The sequence below is a fragment of the Danio rerio genome, chromosome 23 (assembly GCF_049306965.1).
Source record: "Danio rerio strain Tuebingen ecotype United States chromosome 23, GRCz12tu, whole genome shotgun sequence".
In the NCBI taxonomy this organism is placed as follows: domain Eukaryota; kingdom Metazoa; phylum Chordata; class Actinopteri; order Cypriniformes; family Danionidae; genus Danio; species Danio rerio.
The window spans coordinates 21,681,308-21,697,704 of NC_133198.1; the positions used below are offsets into that span (position 1 = coordinate 21,681,308).

Here is a 16,397-nt window from a genome sequence, read left to right on the forward strand (position 1 = left end):
AAGCATTGGGAATACTAAGAGCATCCATATACTTAGTGTTTCCCAGTACCCAGCATTGGGAAATACCCATAAACACTTATTTCCACACAAAAACAGTAGGGCCAATTTTGTTTACCCAGTTCACCTATAGCACATGTAAGGAGCACACGGAGGAAACCCACACCAACACGGGGAGAACATCCAAACTCCACACAGAAATGCCAACTGGTTCAGCTGAGGCTTGAACCAGCGACCTTCTTGCTGTGAGGCGACAGTGCTTACCACTGAGCCTTCATGCTGCCATATTAAAAATGATATATGTATAATATGTTTATGATTTATGTTGATAATATTTATATGTAGGCCTACATACTACTTGTATATATTGTATAAAATAACTTCTATAATTAAGTAACTTAATTTAAAATAAAGAATTTTTAAAAATGCAATTACAAATATTTCCATTGTCAGTGATGAAAATATTGTACTGTAATTTACAGTACGCGCATGCTCTTGTTATGCAAACAGCATAGATATATAGATAATATATAGAAATAATAGTTTTTTTCCTGATCCACCAGCATTTACTGCACACACCAGACAAATAATCATGGAGGTTCCTGTAGTTTCCCCCATTTTGGGGCCTGTTAAATGACCATGACTTCATCTCTTGGGCGATGATGAATGGAGGCCAAACATACAATCGCATCATCAGAGGAGATCAAAGAGACGATACAGACTCAACACACACCCTCTCCGATGATAAAGCACGGCGAGGAAAGAGAGACGTGTGTCTGCGCTCATGCCTTTCCTGAACACACACAGTGGAGGACGACAAAAACCAGCCCTGAGTCGAGGAAATGGGTGGTTCTGAATCAAGTCCACAAAATACTTCAATTTACTGGAGCTGAAAAGGGAGGAGGGAAGCTGCAAACCTGAAAACACATTCAAAGAGTCAATACACTCTTGGCATCTGCTGGATTTAGGTCACACTTGGTGAGTTTTGCCTTTATTTGATCTGTTTTTGTGTAAAATAAAAAGGTGAAATGCAGTGAGAGCTGCCATCTTTGGGAATTTAAGGGGCTTTTAGGCTTTTCTTAATAGAGATTCATTTTTAAGAGTTCAGCTTTTATAGCTGTTTATATGACCACAAATGTTTTATGTTTAACCTATGTTAAACGATTAAACCGGTTTGGACAATTTTTGTAAGTTACACAAAGTTTAATTCAAGATTATTAGTCAGTTTGACTGGAGTGAGTTGAGGTGACTGAAAATTGATTTCATTCAAAATGCAGCAAAATAATGTTTAAAGCTGTGTTGTATTAATTAATTCAGAATTCATTGTAATTAAAAAAATTAACATTTTGGAATTTTTTTTCCTGCCATAAATCTCAATTAAGCAGCACTTACTGTAAATACATCAAACTTTAGTTTTACCCATATCTATATTGTGAAGACATTTACAGAAGGAGATGTTCATACATAATTTTCTATGAGTATATAAATATATATATGTTATGTATATGTTATATATAATGTTATTTTACAATAAATTTTCAAATTTTTATGGTGGATGAGGAGATTTCCTCCAATATGTAAAAGCGCTTTGAGTGTTCAGAAAGTACTATATAAATGTAAGGAATTATTATTATATCATTTTTTTTGTCTTTATTTCCAGTTCAGTATTTTCTGAATAAAGTGATAAAGAAAGATGACTAATATGTGGTAAAATAAACATAAATATGCATATAATTTAACCCTGACTTTAACCAATGTTCAGATTTTTGTGTTAGTAATGTATTAAAATGAGATTATGTCTAATTAAAATGAGGCCTTGTTTGCATTATCACAAGTAACATTTTATAAAACTTTTGTAATAAAAAAGGCTAAATAATAATAATAATAATAATAATACATTTTGTTTATAATTTTATTTACTTTTTTATTTTGTACTTTTCTAAAACCCAAAGCACAACAACAACAACAGATAAATCAAACATGCAATAAAATAAGGTTTCAACACAGAAAAATGCTAAACTTCAAAGACATTGGGATAATCCAGAATCTAAAAATGCAGTTTTTGAGTTTTGAACATCTTCTTAAAGCTATAGCTAGTGTGGAAGTATTTCTTACAGAATAAAGGATAAGGGAATACAGAATGATTCTTAATGTATTCAATCTAAAGAATTTTGTTAACTTTATAAGCAGTTTCTTAACTTTATAAAACTGTAATAAAATACAGCCTCATATCATGTACTCTATAATCCACTTTACTGTGACAATGAATTGTTGTTTTTTTAACAAAAGAACTTCATTGATGCATGAACATCCTCTAATAATTTGCCCATAGTCAGACGTCTATGAAATAACAGTTTTGTTTGTGTGAATGATTGAAGACTGCTTATGAGAATATGACTTTTCCCAAGGCAAGCTTTGACCTGTGAAAAAAACACACAACAAGTATGCAGTGTGTCTCAAGACTGAGAAGAGTCTGAAAGAGTGCCTTCATTTCTGAGCTCTCGACTTCTGCCATAGCTGGTTTACTTTTATTTTTACTTCCTGCCCTTTTTGGCAAAAGCTTTTTTTGTTAAAGCTCTTGTGCCTACGAAAAAGCCTGAGGGGAAATGTACAATCATGCAGTTGTATCTTGAACCCTTGAGTTAGCATAACGCATCAAACAACAATAGGATTTTATTATTTATTATATAAAAGTACTTTATATAATAAATTTGTTTTCATTATAATTTATTTTATTAATGGTAAATATAATGTTAGTGTACATGATTTTATATCATTTTATAATATATAATAATAAATATATAAAAGTATAATATATAATACAAATATTATACAATGTAGAAATGTTAATATACATTTTAAACATTTAAGTGAAAATGTGTTTAATATATAAATATAAAAAATGTATAATAATTTGTACAATATTAGTTTTAAGCAATAAGTATCACAATACAAATGAAAAAACTCCTCAAAATAAAGTTATTTTAATTAATAATAAAAGGAAGAACAGGAAAAATTATAAATAAAATAAATGTAAATTATGTACCATTTTTTACAATCTAAAAAAATTATAGTGGTTATTTATAGGAAACAAATATAACTCATATGCAGCATTATGTTAATAAGTAATAATATATATATATATATATATATATATATATATATATATATATATATATATATATATATATGGGTCAATGACGTGACGCTTTTTGTGTCCATGTCGTTTAAATCAATTCAAGAAGGTTACAGTTTTAAAATAAATAAGTAAATTACTTGCATACATTCTCTATTTTGAGGACCAAGTCAAATTTTTTTGGTTTTAATCCATTTTAAGATATTTTTTAGGGAAATATTGCAAGAATGTCAGTGTGGTGTAACCAAAAAAAAATGGTACCAAATAGTTTATCTTATTTTAAAAATGTGAACGCCTCAATGAAACATTGTATCAGCTAGTTTGGCATAATTTTACATTAGACATATTTAATAGTAAACAAAGGTAAATATAGCACAATTGTTTCAAAGATTATAATTCATTTGGGGAATTTTGTCTGTCACCTCAAATTTCTGAAATGTCAAGATGGTGTAACCACCATTTATTGAGCCATTTTGTTATTATTGTGCACAAGACAGTTAGACAGGAAATTGGATCACAGAGAAGAACTCCTGATAAGAAAAAATAACAGGGGAGCTAATAATTCAAGGGGTTAATAATTCTGATTTCAACTGTATAAAATAAATAGGCTGTGGATAAGTTAGGAGGACACTCATGAAATTTTCCATGTTTTGTTGTCGGTCAGTCGTGTATGTTTGCAAAATTGGCCTTTAATCCCAGCACCAAGGCAACAACGAGAGAGCAGCAGTTTTTACGCACTAGTGTTTTACATACAGTGTTTGGCTTATTTATATTTTACTTTAAACAACTGAAAAGAAACAGGGTGATGGAAAAGGTGTTAAAAGCTAAACATGTTTCTTTAGTTTTTTATCATTCTATTGATGAGGGCCACACATTTAATGTAAAGGATATTATTACTTTATGTATTAAAGTTCAGCATCTTGGTATCATGGTTCTGAACACATTTGTCAATGACAGTCCCACCCCCCCTCAGATATTGTTCCTTAACTGTCATTACATATTAGACATGAGTACACTGTTCATCACGATGATTTTTTGTTGTCAGACATTTTGGCCAGCATTTAAAAAAATTAAAATCACTTCAGCTGAAATTGTTGACTATCATTCTTAATTTTAATTGATTTTAATTGTCAATTTCTTCAACAAACAGTCATCTTTGGCTGTTGAAGCAACACTGTCAGGTGGTGTAACTGGTTTGTGTCAATTGGTGTGACCATTATTTTACATAAAAATATAATTATATACATGGAAATAATGTGAAATAAAAATTAAATCACCTAGTTTAGTGCAATAAAATAGTTTTTAACAATTCTTACATCATTTGTCACAGATTATATAGAAATCATATGTGTTTTAGCATGTTTTCGGCCAAATATTGCAAAAACTTTTTTATCTCTAAATTTTACATTTAGAAATTGCACAAATAAAATAAATGTTATTGTGGTATTTTAAAATAAAGTATTTATTTTGATGTGTACACCTGCATATCATCTAGGAGGAGTAAATTATTTAATATTTCACAATTTTTTGCAGTTACACCATTTAACATTTCCAGGTACATTCAGTCTTAACGTTTGTAAAAAATGGGCAAATGCATTTTTTAATTACATAAAATCAACATGAATACAATCTGCACATTATAAAATACCTGATGAATACTTATAAATCAACTTTAAAAAAGATTTTTAAATTTCTGATCCTGATATATATATAAATTTTTGTTTTCTTTTTTTTGTCTAAAAAATAAAAATAACACAAAAATGTTATCACATAACATGCTTTCACATTACTTTGCTTTAAAAGTAACACACTTAGTTACTTGTTTTGACAGTGACTTTCCAGCAGGCAACATCATAAAAAAACAGATATAATAAAACATTAATATTGGGTTAGATTTAAATTGTGACGTCAGGAGACCAAAATTCAATGTCTCGCCAGCGTCCAAGGGCAATGTTATTTTGATGTCAAATGACGTTGATATTTGGTTGATTGTGTTGGAAAGTGATCTAAAATCCAACGTCGAGCCAACATCTTAAACCAACGTCATATTGACATCAAATACTGACATTTATCAGGTATAGCAACCAAAATCAAACGTCTGATAGCATACCTGTAGCATCATTGAACGTTGATATTTGGTTGATTTTAGGTTAGACATTGGACACTGATGTCTGCCAGACTTTAAGTTCTGACATCAACCTGATTTTTATTTCCAAAAAAATGCAACAAACCCACGACATTGGAGTACAATGTCAATCTGACATCATGTTGACATCTTGTGCCTGCTGGGTTAAAATTGTAATATATTAGAAGTAACTTTACCCAACACTGCTTATATGTTAAGTTTTAAACATTATTAAAGTGTCTTGAATCACAACAAAAAAATGCAGAGACAAGATGAGTAAGTGTGAATTGTTGACAGGTTCAGTTCTTCAGCATGGCGTCTCTTCTGATTTTTGTCACCCTGCTGCACCTTAGCACTCTGGCGGTTCTCTTTATCGCCACCATGGAGAAGGTGAGTATGGCAAACCCTTTTCATCAAACAGTCCCTCCTAAAAGTGTGATAATTCAATAGAGAATGGTGTGTAAAGATCTAAACTCACTGCTGCACATTTAATCTTCTATGTGATTTAGTCCTGGTGGGTTTGGGACAACAAGGAGAGCTCAGACCTGTGGTACAACTGCCAGTTTGACAACGAAACTGAGAGTTGGTTCTGTGCCACTTCAGAAGAGACGGGTAAAAAAAAAAAAATACAATAAAAATTTTTTTTAAAATACAAGTTTAAAACATTAAAAGCATCATCTGTCATGGTCAGAGTTGAGCACAAAAGTCTTGATGTTTTGTTTCCACAAGAGTGGCTTCAAGCAGTCCAGGTTCTGATGGTGCTGTCGGTTGTGTTCTCCTCCATTTCATTCCTGATTTTCCTGGGACAGCTCTTCACTATGTCCAAAGGAGGACTCTTTTACCTCACCGGCGTCTGCCAGGCTTTTGCCGGTAAATGCTTCCATTTAATTTTCATTCATTAATCAAGGTTTCGGCTAATGCTAAGCCAAGATAAGCAAAACTCACAATTCAGCACTATGAAGTCGAAGGAAAACTTCTGGAAATCGTTTTCGGGCTTTCACACATTCGTTCTCAACGTATTGTGTAGCGTCTAGCCCGTCTTCACTATTGAGAAAATCAGCATATGATTAGTTATAGTAGCTCATAAACCATTGCTGTTTTTTTCTGGTTTTGACCAGTAAATGACCAGCAAGAACCAGCTTTTGTTCAAAACCAGAATTTTTTTCTAACAGCGTTTTAACTCTTAAAAGAACCGCAACTCATTTTACTTTGGGGTAAATTTAACTTTTGCCACTGAATTTTCATTACACAGTAGCACATTCTGTTAATCAGAACACAGCAAAAAAGTGTGATTTGATGGTAATCATACAGTCCTACATCACAAACAAGTCTACGTCTTGAAATGGACCCAAACTCTTTATCAAAGATCCAATCTTGTCTTGGGACAATTCTGAAAATCTTTCTGATCCACTTCAAATATTGACAACTGTATACAACATTCTTGGTTGGTTTGTATTTACCACATTGTAAATTGGTAAATAGATGGTAAAGAAATCGTGAGCTTGTGGCATCCTAGCTGGCCTATGTTGTGTGGAAAGTTACTGGTATATACAGTATGTTGTGTGCTACCATAGAAGAATCATTATGGTTCCTTAAAGAACTATTCAGTGAACAGTTCTTCAAATAACCATTTTTTCTATTAAGAAATTTTTAATGATCTAAAGAAGCTTTTTCTATTTAAAAGCCCCTATTTTACATGAAATAGGGTCAAATTTTGGTTTAAGGGTCTCCAACAATAGTCTAATATGCATGCAAGGTCAAAAAACACTTTCATGGTCTTATAATCTGCATTTATTTTTACCTAATTATCCCAGCGACTCCCATATGAATTGTTCAGCGATTCATTGGTTCCAAAACTCCTCCTTAGCGCAAAACTAATAAGCCTGCTGCAATTGGTCGACATTGACAGCCTTCAGTGCGAGACAGAGTGAAATGCCCAGCAGCTAATCAGCAATATAGAAGTAGTCACAGTGCATACACGCTCAGGGCCGGCGCGTCCATAGAGGCAACGTAGGCAGTTGCTTAGAGTGGCAGAATACAGAGGGCGGCATGTGCGACACCTCCCTCACCACCCATATCCTCAGTTATGTCCGTGACACCTCCCTTACCACCCGCGTCCTCAGTTATATCAATGCCTAGGGGGGCAGAATAGAGAGGGCGGTGTCCGCGACACCTCTCTCATCACCCACGTCCTCAGTTATATCAGCTTACGATAACCATAGCAACGACAAACGGCAGTGGATCGCCAGCTCACAAACACATTTAACGTTAAATCCGTAAACAAAACAGCATGCATCATGTTTTCAACGTGGCTTTACACGCGATATGAAAATATAAAGAGTTAACCTGATACAGTACACGGTTACAAGTAACAAAACAATTAAATACATAATTTGCAAGCTAGAGTAAACGAGGCAACAGTTTTAATCGCACGTACTTAAACTTGTGAAATGGAGGAAGAAACTGATCCATGATGCACTGATCCATGTTCTGACAGTAATCTTTTCTGATCCTTCTTTTAACAAACAGCCGATGAAGTCTTCTTTGTAAGCATGTAGTTTCTAGAAGCACTGCACAAGGCTGGGCTATAATGCTGATGTATTTTTGCAAAAATAAACCTCAACCACTGACTCTTCGGTCCGTGTATCATCCGTTCATTTGATTATTCCTTTTATTACGGAAAACGAAACATCAGAAAAACGATGAATATTTCGTTTTTCTGTTTATTCTGTTGGCAGAAAAAACGGAAACTCATCTGTTATTCTGCTTATTAACTTAAAACTAAATATTAAAACAAACACAAAACCAAAACGAAATAATGAGTCAAAAAATGGTATGTGTACGGTCCGCGTACATTTTGTTCATTTGTTTTCCATTTTCAAACAGAATAAAGGAAATGGAGAAAACGCCCGTTTTTACGTTTTTCTTTTGCTCACGAGAAAACGAAAAAACGAGATTTTGGCTGGATTTTCGTTTTTTGGTTTAGGGTAGGAAAACGGATAAACGACTTTAAAATTCATTTTACACATGTAGGCGGTGCTGAAACGCCCACTTTCCTCTAATTGGTCAACCAAATCTGCGCTCGTGACGTCACCCTCAAAATAAAAGCCTTACACGCAGGCTTTTAATTAATATTATTTAATTATATATATACACAAAGTTTACATATTCTATCATTTGAACCACACACAGTTAGCAGGCTTACATTCATTGCGTATGTATAAATTAAATAAAAACATAAATCAGCAGTATTCTTAGACATTTGTCATTAAAATAAGGTCATAGTTCACTGCCAATCTTCTTGCTGCTGTGCACCTGATGCAGAGCAAAGATAGCCATTTCCGAGGAGCACCTGGTTTGCATGATTGTTTCAGAGCAAGGGCTTTATAATAATAATAATAATAATAATAATAATAATAATAATAATAATAATAATTATTATTATTATTATTATTATTATTATTATTATTATTATTATTATTATTATTATTATTATTATCAGTTACTAGTGTTTTTATTGTTTGGTGTGTTTTTTTTCTTTCTTTTTAATAGTTGTTACCAGAATAAGAACACTTTGGGCCCTGCTATAAAAACAAAGGGTACCATTTGTTTTCATTTATTTCTTCCTATTTTAATTATATATTGTAATTATTTATTTGATAATTAATACTATTTTATTGCAACGCCAAAGTAGGCCTGTCTTATTATTATTTTTTTATTATTAAATTTGCTGTTATTGTAGGCTAGATGGCAGGCTTTAAATATTTTAAATAACATTTACTCATAACCTTACTAATTCGAGAGCCGAACCTAAAAAAGTTTAAGTGCAATAAGCCTGTACAATAAAGGGAGCCGCAATGCATATTTCTAGCGCATTCTTTCACTCAACAAGTATTGCTGGAATAATGAAATAAATTTCAAATTAACTAATTAAACACATTATAGTTGATAAAAAAATTGTGTCTAGTAGTTCCGACAAACAGATGAGCTCGCTACATGTGCGTTGCGCTAATAATTTGACATTTGCTCTTCTTGAGAAAGTGCTACAGCGGCCCTGCTATTTCACATATAAGGTTAGTGACACGTATTTTAAATTAGTATTGCACATTATTCATTCATTTTCTTGTCGGCTTAGTCCCTTTATTAATCTGGGGTCGCCACAGCGGAATGAACCGCCAACTTATTTAGCAAGTTTTTATGCAGCGGATGCCCTTCCAGCCACAACCCATCTCTGGGAAACATCCACACATACACACACACTTATACAGTACGGACAATTTAGCCTACCCAATTCACCTGTACCGCATGTCTTTTTACTGTGGGGAAAACCGGAGCACCCGGAGAAAACCCACGCGAACGCACTACACTACTGAATTAGACACACAATCTCAAAAAAAAAACTTGATGCTTATTTACATTATCTAAAGTCATTTCTTACAAGGTAGGATCTGTTGTTGTATTATATATTTTCGTTTTAATATGCAAATAATTTTCTTTAATTTGTAATAGGCCTATTGTCCCTCATTGCATAAAATAACCAGCCTTTGTATTCAATATGTTTGTAAATTGTCCATCCAGTTTGACGCAAGCTAAACAACATTTTGGCCTGTTTTGCTTATTAAATGAGTGATTTTCACGGAGAAACAAATCATCCATCCACACAGTTTTGTATAGGACCTGTGTGAACAAAAATATACACTTCATCATAGCCTATAGGAAAATGTATCTGTTTAGAACCAATTTTGTGTTGTATAATTAAAAATATTAAAAATACAACAAAAAAAAAGGAATAACATTTGAAGTGCAATGCTTCAAAGATCCAATACGCTGCATGCAGAGCCAAAACAAAAACTGGTTTGTTTGTTTAATAAAATAATAATATGAAATTAAAGTGAAATAGTTCCATAACCTGTATTATAACTGTAGTCACTCTAGATGACAAATCATCCGTTGCACCGGTCAGTTTCACTTTTAATCAAGAATGTGCCAGAACCAAATGAGAATATTTACAGATTACCTCGGAATGAGACCTCGGTCTGTGAAGGATGCAGAACACAGAAACTCGTTGAGAATGGAGATGCATGTTAGATGTTTTATATCCCTTTAGATATTGTAAATAAAACAACAAGTTGTTATAGAGATTGTGTCAAGTCTTTTCTTTGACGCACGCGCTGAACAGCCTGTACTGTAGCCTAAATAATAGTTTAGATTTTATAACATATAATGTTCCATTACTTTAAATGTATAATGTTTTTTAATATTTATGGATTATATAAAATATATAGTTTATATAAATGCGCTCTGATCATTCAAGGATCATAATGCGTTGCATATTCTTCTTATTCTTCATTAGGCTTGATCCGTAAATTTTGTATTTTATAAACTGATCGTTTATAAGGACTAAGCTATTAATAACTGTAATTCCTCGAATGGAAAAGTCTTGATTAAAGAAAAAGAGAACTTAATTCGACATATGCTTATAGTGCGCTTATTTCTGCGCGCATCGCGCGCTTTACCGAATTACCTTTTTTATTTTTTATGCACTATAAATGCATCTGGCAGCACCGAAAAGAGCAAATGCCAAGTTATTAGCGCAGCGCACAGACAGCTAGCTTGTCTAGTCTGAACCAGGCGTTTTCAAACTATTCATTGCACACCGATCCCATTGCATTTTATTTAGGATAAACCACTTATTTAAAATTAATTAATTAAAAGGTGCGTACTCTCCAATACACCACTGTAGTTTCATAATATTTAATAATTATAATTAAGATAGACACCTGACCTCCATTTAATAAACAATTTATTTGCCATACTCTGTTAATTTGAAGTTTAAACTTTAAATGTTAAACTTAAATTATTTAAAAACTTAAAAAGACTTAAATTTAGTCATTTAAGACATTTTAGGTCATAAGTTTACATACATTGACCGTTGCATTTAGTAGGCCTATTCTGGTCTAAATAAGCTTTTTGCATCTTAGGTGTTTACACACACACAAATTAAGCAGTTTATACGTACATTTAATGTTACTTTGAAATTACTTTTGATGCAATAAATAATCCTAAATAGTTGAAAGTGTTAACATATTCTTGAAATGTAGTTATTTTATAACTATGAAATTTATTACTAAACAAAGTGAATCATTATGAATTTGCCAAGAAATAATCCACTTTACCACCGTAAAGCAATGCCCCACACTCACTAGAACGGTAGAACCTGGACTGTATGATATGTTCTGTATGTAAAATAGAGAAAATAAGCAAGATGCGCAGTCTCATGCAGCCTTAGTGAAATATAGCGCGTCACAGCAATGAACTAAAAATAAAACCACCCTTGAAATGCTGGCGATCTTAATTTTTTCAGCCTACACTGACTGAGAATAATGTTGCACTATTTTATTAACAAATAATTAGAATGTTTTTTTTTTCCTTCAACACATTCATCATTACTTTTGCCTGTGCAAGTTTTTTTTGCGCCCGCTTGAGCGCGAAGGCATCTATTTTCAGGTGCAAGATGCCACTTTGGGTGGCACCAGCACACTCTGCCACACCTGTGGCTATGTCCCTGCTACAATAATAATAACAACAACAACGACAAAATAATAACAAAAAATAATAATAATAAGACAGGACTACTTTGACCTTGCAATAAAAAAGTAATAATTATCAAATAAATATTTACAATAGGCTAAAGGCATATTAAATTAAAATAGGAGAAAATCCAATAGAAACAAATGGTACCATTTATTATCGCCCCATGCAGGGTCCAATGTGTTCTTACAACCATTGAATAACTAAGTAAATAATAATAATAACAATACTAATAATAATAGGCCTAATAATAATAATAATAATAATAATAATAATAAATTATTATTTTATACAGAGTAGGCTATTATTTAGGCCTACAATAGCTCTGAAACAATCATGTAAACTAGGTGCTGCTCGGATATGGCTTTCTTTGCTCAGCATCAGGTGCACAGCAGCAAGAAGCTTGGCAGTGAACTATGACCTTATTTTAATGACAAATGTCTAAGAATACTGCTGATTTACGTTTTTATTTAATTTATACTTACGCAATGAATGTAAGCCTGCTAACTGTGTGTGGTTCAAATGATAGAATATGTAAACTTTGTTTATATATATAATTAAATAATATTAATTAAAAGCCTGCGTGTAAGGCTTTTATTTTGAGGGTGACGTCACGAGCGCAGATTTGGTTGACCAATTAGAGGAAAGTGGGCGTTTCAGCACCGCCTACATGTGTAAAATGAATTTTAAAGTCGTTTATCCGTTTTCCTACCCTAAACCAAAAAAGAAAATCCAGCCAAAATCTCGTTTTTTCGTTTTCTCGTGAGCAAAAGAAAAACGTAAAAACGGGCGTTTTCTCCATTTCCTTTATTCTGTTTGAAAATGGAAAACAAATGAACAAAATGTACACGAACCGTACACAGACCATTTTTTGACTCATTATTTCGTTTTGGTTTTGTGTTTGTTTTAATATTTCGTTTTAAGTTAATAAGCAGAATAACAGATGAGTTTCCGTTTTTTCTGCCAACAGAATAAACAGAAAAACGAAATATTCATCGTTTTTCTGATGTTTCGTTTTCCGTAATAAAAGGAATAATCAAATGAACGGATGATACACGGACCCTCTTCACACAGTTTCTTCTTTGGGTAGAGTATGTGTGTGTGCCTTTATTTCTGTGTTAGTGGGCGGGGCCACAAGTTTCAAATTTCCCGTGTTTGCGCCCGCAACTATTGGGCGGGGCTTGTGTTTCGTAGCCGCGTCACGCGAAACAACTATGACTCCTTATTAAGACGACTTGTTTGAAGCACTATAATCGACTCTTTTATAGATGAATCATCAGTTTTAAACACTAAACTTACAGATTTAAGCCTTAGCTGGATATTTCACTTCATGTGAGCTGTTACACACTACATGGAAGGTCATTTTCAAAAAACCCATAATATGAGCTCTTTAAAAGGTAACACTTTACAATAACAGTACATGAATAATGATGTATTAATATCTAAGCTAAACATTACTTTATTATGAATTAATAAAGAGTTATGGCATGCGCTAATCATGAATTACTTTAACTACAACATGAGTCTCATGTGTGAATAACAGCGACCTTGATTACTTGTTAGTACATGATGTTAATTAATGTATTAATTAGAATTTACATTTAAGTTAAATGTGATTAACATGAACTCATGAGCTGTATAATTATGTCATGACTTTACTTGGAGGGGCACATCACCATTAACTCATTCTTATCTACTCATGAACTCCTGTGTTTAAACTGCTCATGTTGGTGTTGACAGAACACTTTTCCTTTGTTATTCAGTGTAAACGCAAATGCATAAGAAGTTCATGAGTGGTTAAGAATGGGTTAATGATGATGTGCCCCTCTAAGTAAAGTCATGATATAAATATACATTAACAGCTCTGGAGCTCATGATGGTTAAATTAAGCATATGGGACATTCTACCAGAAATGTACATTATCTGTCCCTGAGATGAAAACATAAACACAGTGAATAAAAAGTATTTCATCCTCATCCCGAAAATTTCTAAAATGGACTAAGGCTTGATTGTTGTTCTGTATCATGTCACTCATTTAGTTCTCAGATTTTTGTTCTTTATTAAAAACACTTTACAAATGTACAAACCCTGTCATTCTCCTTGTCCTCAGCATAATTAAACTTACAGCTTTAATATTTTGTTATGCTAAAAACTGTTATTTAGAAAAAAAATACTTGAGAAATAGCAAGTTTAAGTTCACAACGATTGCTTAAAAACATGAAATTATAAATAAATTCTACAAATAAATACTAAAATGCAAATAAGTTTACAATTGTCCCCATCTTTCTGTTAGTCCACTCAAATTTGCATAAAATTTAACTTTAAATGAGTGCAATAGTCTACATGTTTAAGGCTGTGACTCTGAAGCGACATCATTTGATGAAGAAGAAGCTGACAGTGATCAAGCATGCGTATTTGGTCAATTTCATATTCATAAATGTAGATTGAATAATTGTAAACTTTGTTTAAAGGCTTCTATTACTGATTTTAATTTATATATAGACTCGCTCTAGTATATTAATAGTAAGAAATATCAATATACAATTATAATTGCAAAGGAGTTGAAGTTAATTGAGTAGGAAAATTGCGGTCAGTTGGGTAGATTAAATAATCCCTTAGTTATATTGAAGTTATTATTTTATTTATTGATTATGTAATTTATTTTTTACACTTATGTTATTCTTTACGTTTAAATTTTACACTTGCTGTTGTTTAAAAAAATTGTTCTAACATTGAATTGTATGATTTTATGCTTGTTTTTGTATTATTTTTTTGAGGACGACAAGCTTAGGTCAGGCCCTGTCACATTTATTACAAGTGAAAATGTAAATTTCTGGTAGAAGGTCCTATTCAATAATGTGGTAATTAACACATTAACAAACAATCATGTTCTAACAAGTAATTAAAGTATAGCTGTTATTCACACGAGATTCATGTTGTAGTTGATTAGCACACACATTAACTCATCATTAATTTCTATAATTGCTTTAAATTGTAAAAAATAAAAACTCAAGGCCATCCTGTGGAAGTGGATTAAAGAAATGACTAGCTGGAGAAGCTCACATACTCTGTTAAAGGAAAATTACAACATTTGTATAAAATACAGACCCCCTTTCAACACTTTTTGAACCAGGTGGAACATGCAACATTTTTTGATGTTTGAGCTTTGAAACCCTTGTTGGTGTCTTCTTGTATTGTTCACGTCTTGCATTTTAGCAACAATTAACACATTTTACCAGTTAACACTGGAAAGCTGTAAAACGCTAATACAAAATGCACTGAACATTGTTTTTATTATTTTTCTATTATGTAGTGTTTTTTGAATATTTTATGTAATTTATTTGCATTTTTATTTTCAAATTTTAACCAATTATCTTTTCACTTTTTATTTTGATTTTTTTAAAGAATTTAGTTCTGTAGTTCAAACTAAACTTAATATATTTTGGAAAAATAAAATAAAAGCAGGTTATTAGCTTGTTGTACAGGGTAATAAACCCTGTTATGCATCAACATTTCATTGTTATAGTCCGAAAAGTCACAATTAGTAGTCAATTTTGAAAATTATCAATGGTTTAACTACATTAACCATGTTTTGCTACACTAATCAGTTCAAGCATGGCATCTTGTAGAGGAATTGTGGCTAAACAAATTGCAGTTTATTGCAAAAAAAAGTTCCTTTGTGCACTTTTACTTTACTAAAACCATGCTTAATGTTGAACTGCTTAAGATTTTTCTTCCTTCTATTGAAGCCATGTAAACCGATGGATTATTTATGTCCCAAAACACACTAGACATTGAACACACACACTGGTTGTATTGTTTAGAAGTTAAACATCTGCAGTGTTTTTAAATGGTGTCCTTCTGACCATTTCTGTCTCCCCCTCAGGCCTCAACGATTTCACCGCAGTTCTCATTTACACTCTGCACAACAAAGAAATTCTTCAGGGGATGCAGGAGTTGAGTTCGGGACACTTCGGCTTCTGCTTTTTCCTGGCCTGGGTCTGTGTGCCTTTGCTCCTGTGCAGCGGCATCATGTACATCCATCTGCGCAAAAGGGAATGAACGTCCTGAAGGAAAAAAAGGAGAAGCCACGCGAAGAATGTTTGCTGTTGACATACACGACTGAGCGATTATACTCTTCAACGTGGCAGAGACATTCGCTTATTTAGACTGTATTCAGCCACATATAAATACGCACGGCTGAAAATATAGCCACGACGCACGCAGCGTAAACGATCAGCACTACTTCGTTAACTCTTAAAGGGCAAGCATGACTAATAGGCTTATATCTGATTAGCCGAGTTATATCCAATTCAATAATAAAAGGGGCCATACGACCTAAATCTCATTACAGTCTGAAGGGATACTTGTATGGTGGTATCCATACGCTTAAACTTCAAGATGTATTTTTCTAAATAAATTCGATCAAGTCATTAATGTCTGCTTTCAGTGTCATTACGGCGGCAAATCAGAAAATATTCCTCGCAAACACACTGCACGACGGTCGACTCCACAGGCTTTGGGAGAGCATGACAAACTCATGACTCC

At 32.8% G+C, this 16,397-nt stretch overlaps 1 protein-coding gene across 1 annotated transcript; it reads left to right on the plus strand.

Moving 5' to 3' along the window:
* The first annotated feature begins 769 nt into the window (after window positions 1-769).
* On the plus strand, window positions 770-16,286 carry emp3b (epithelial membrane protein 3b (MAM blood group)). Its single transcript, NM_001025508.1, is given in 5 exon segments — window positions 770-975; window positions 5,556-5,648; window positions 5,768-5,870; window positions 5,988-6,128; window positions 15,736-16,286. Coding segments are annotated over 4 exon segments (498 nt in total). The 5' UTR covers window positions 770-975; window positions 5,556-5,570; the 3' UTR covers window positions 15,912-16,286.
* Window positions 16,287-16,397: the final 111 nt, after the last annotated feature.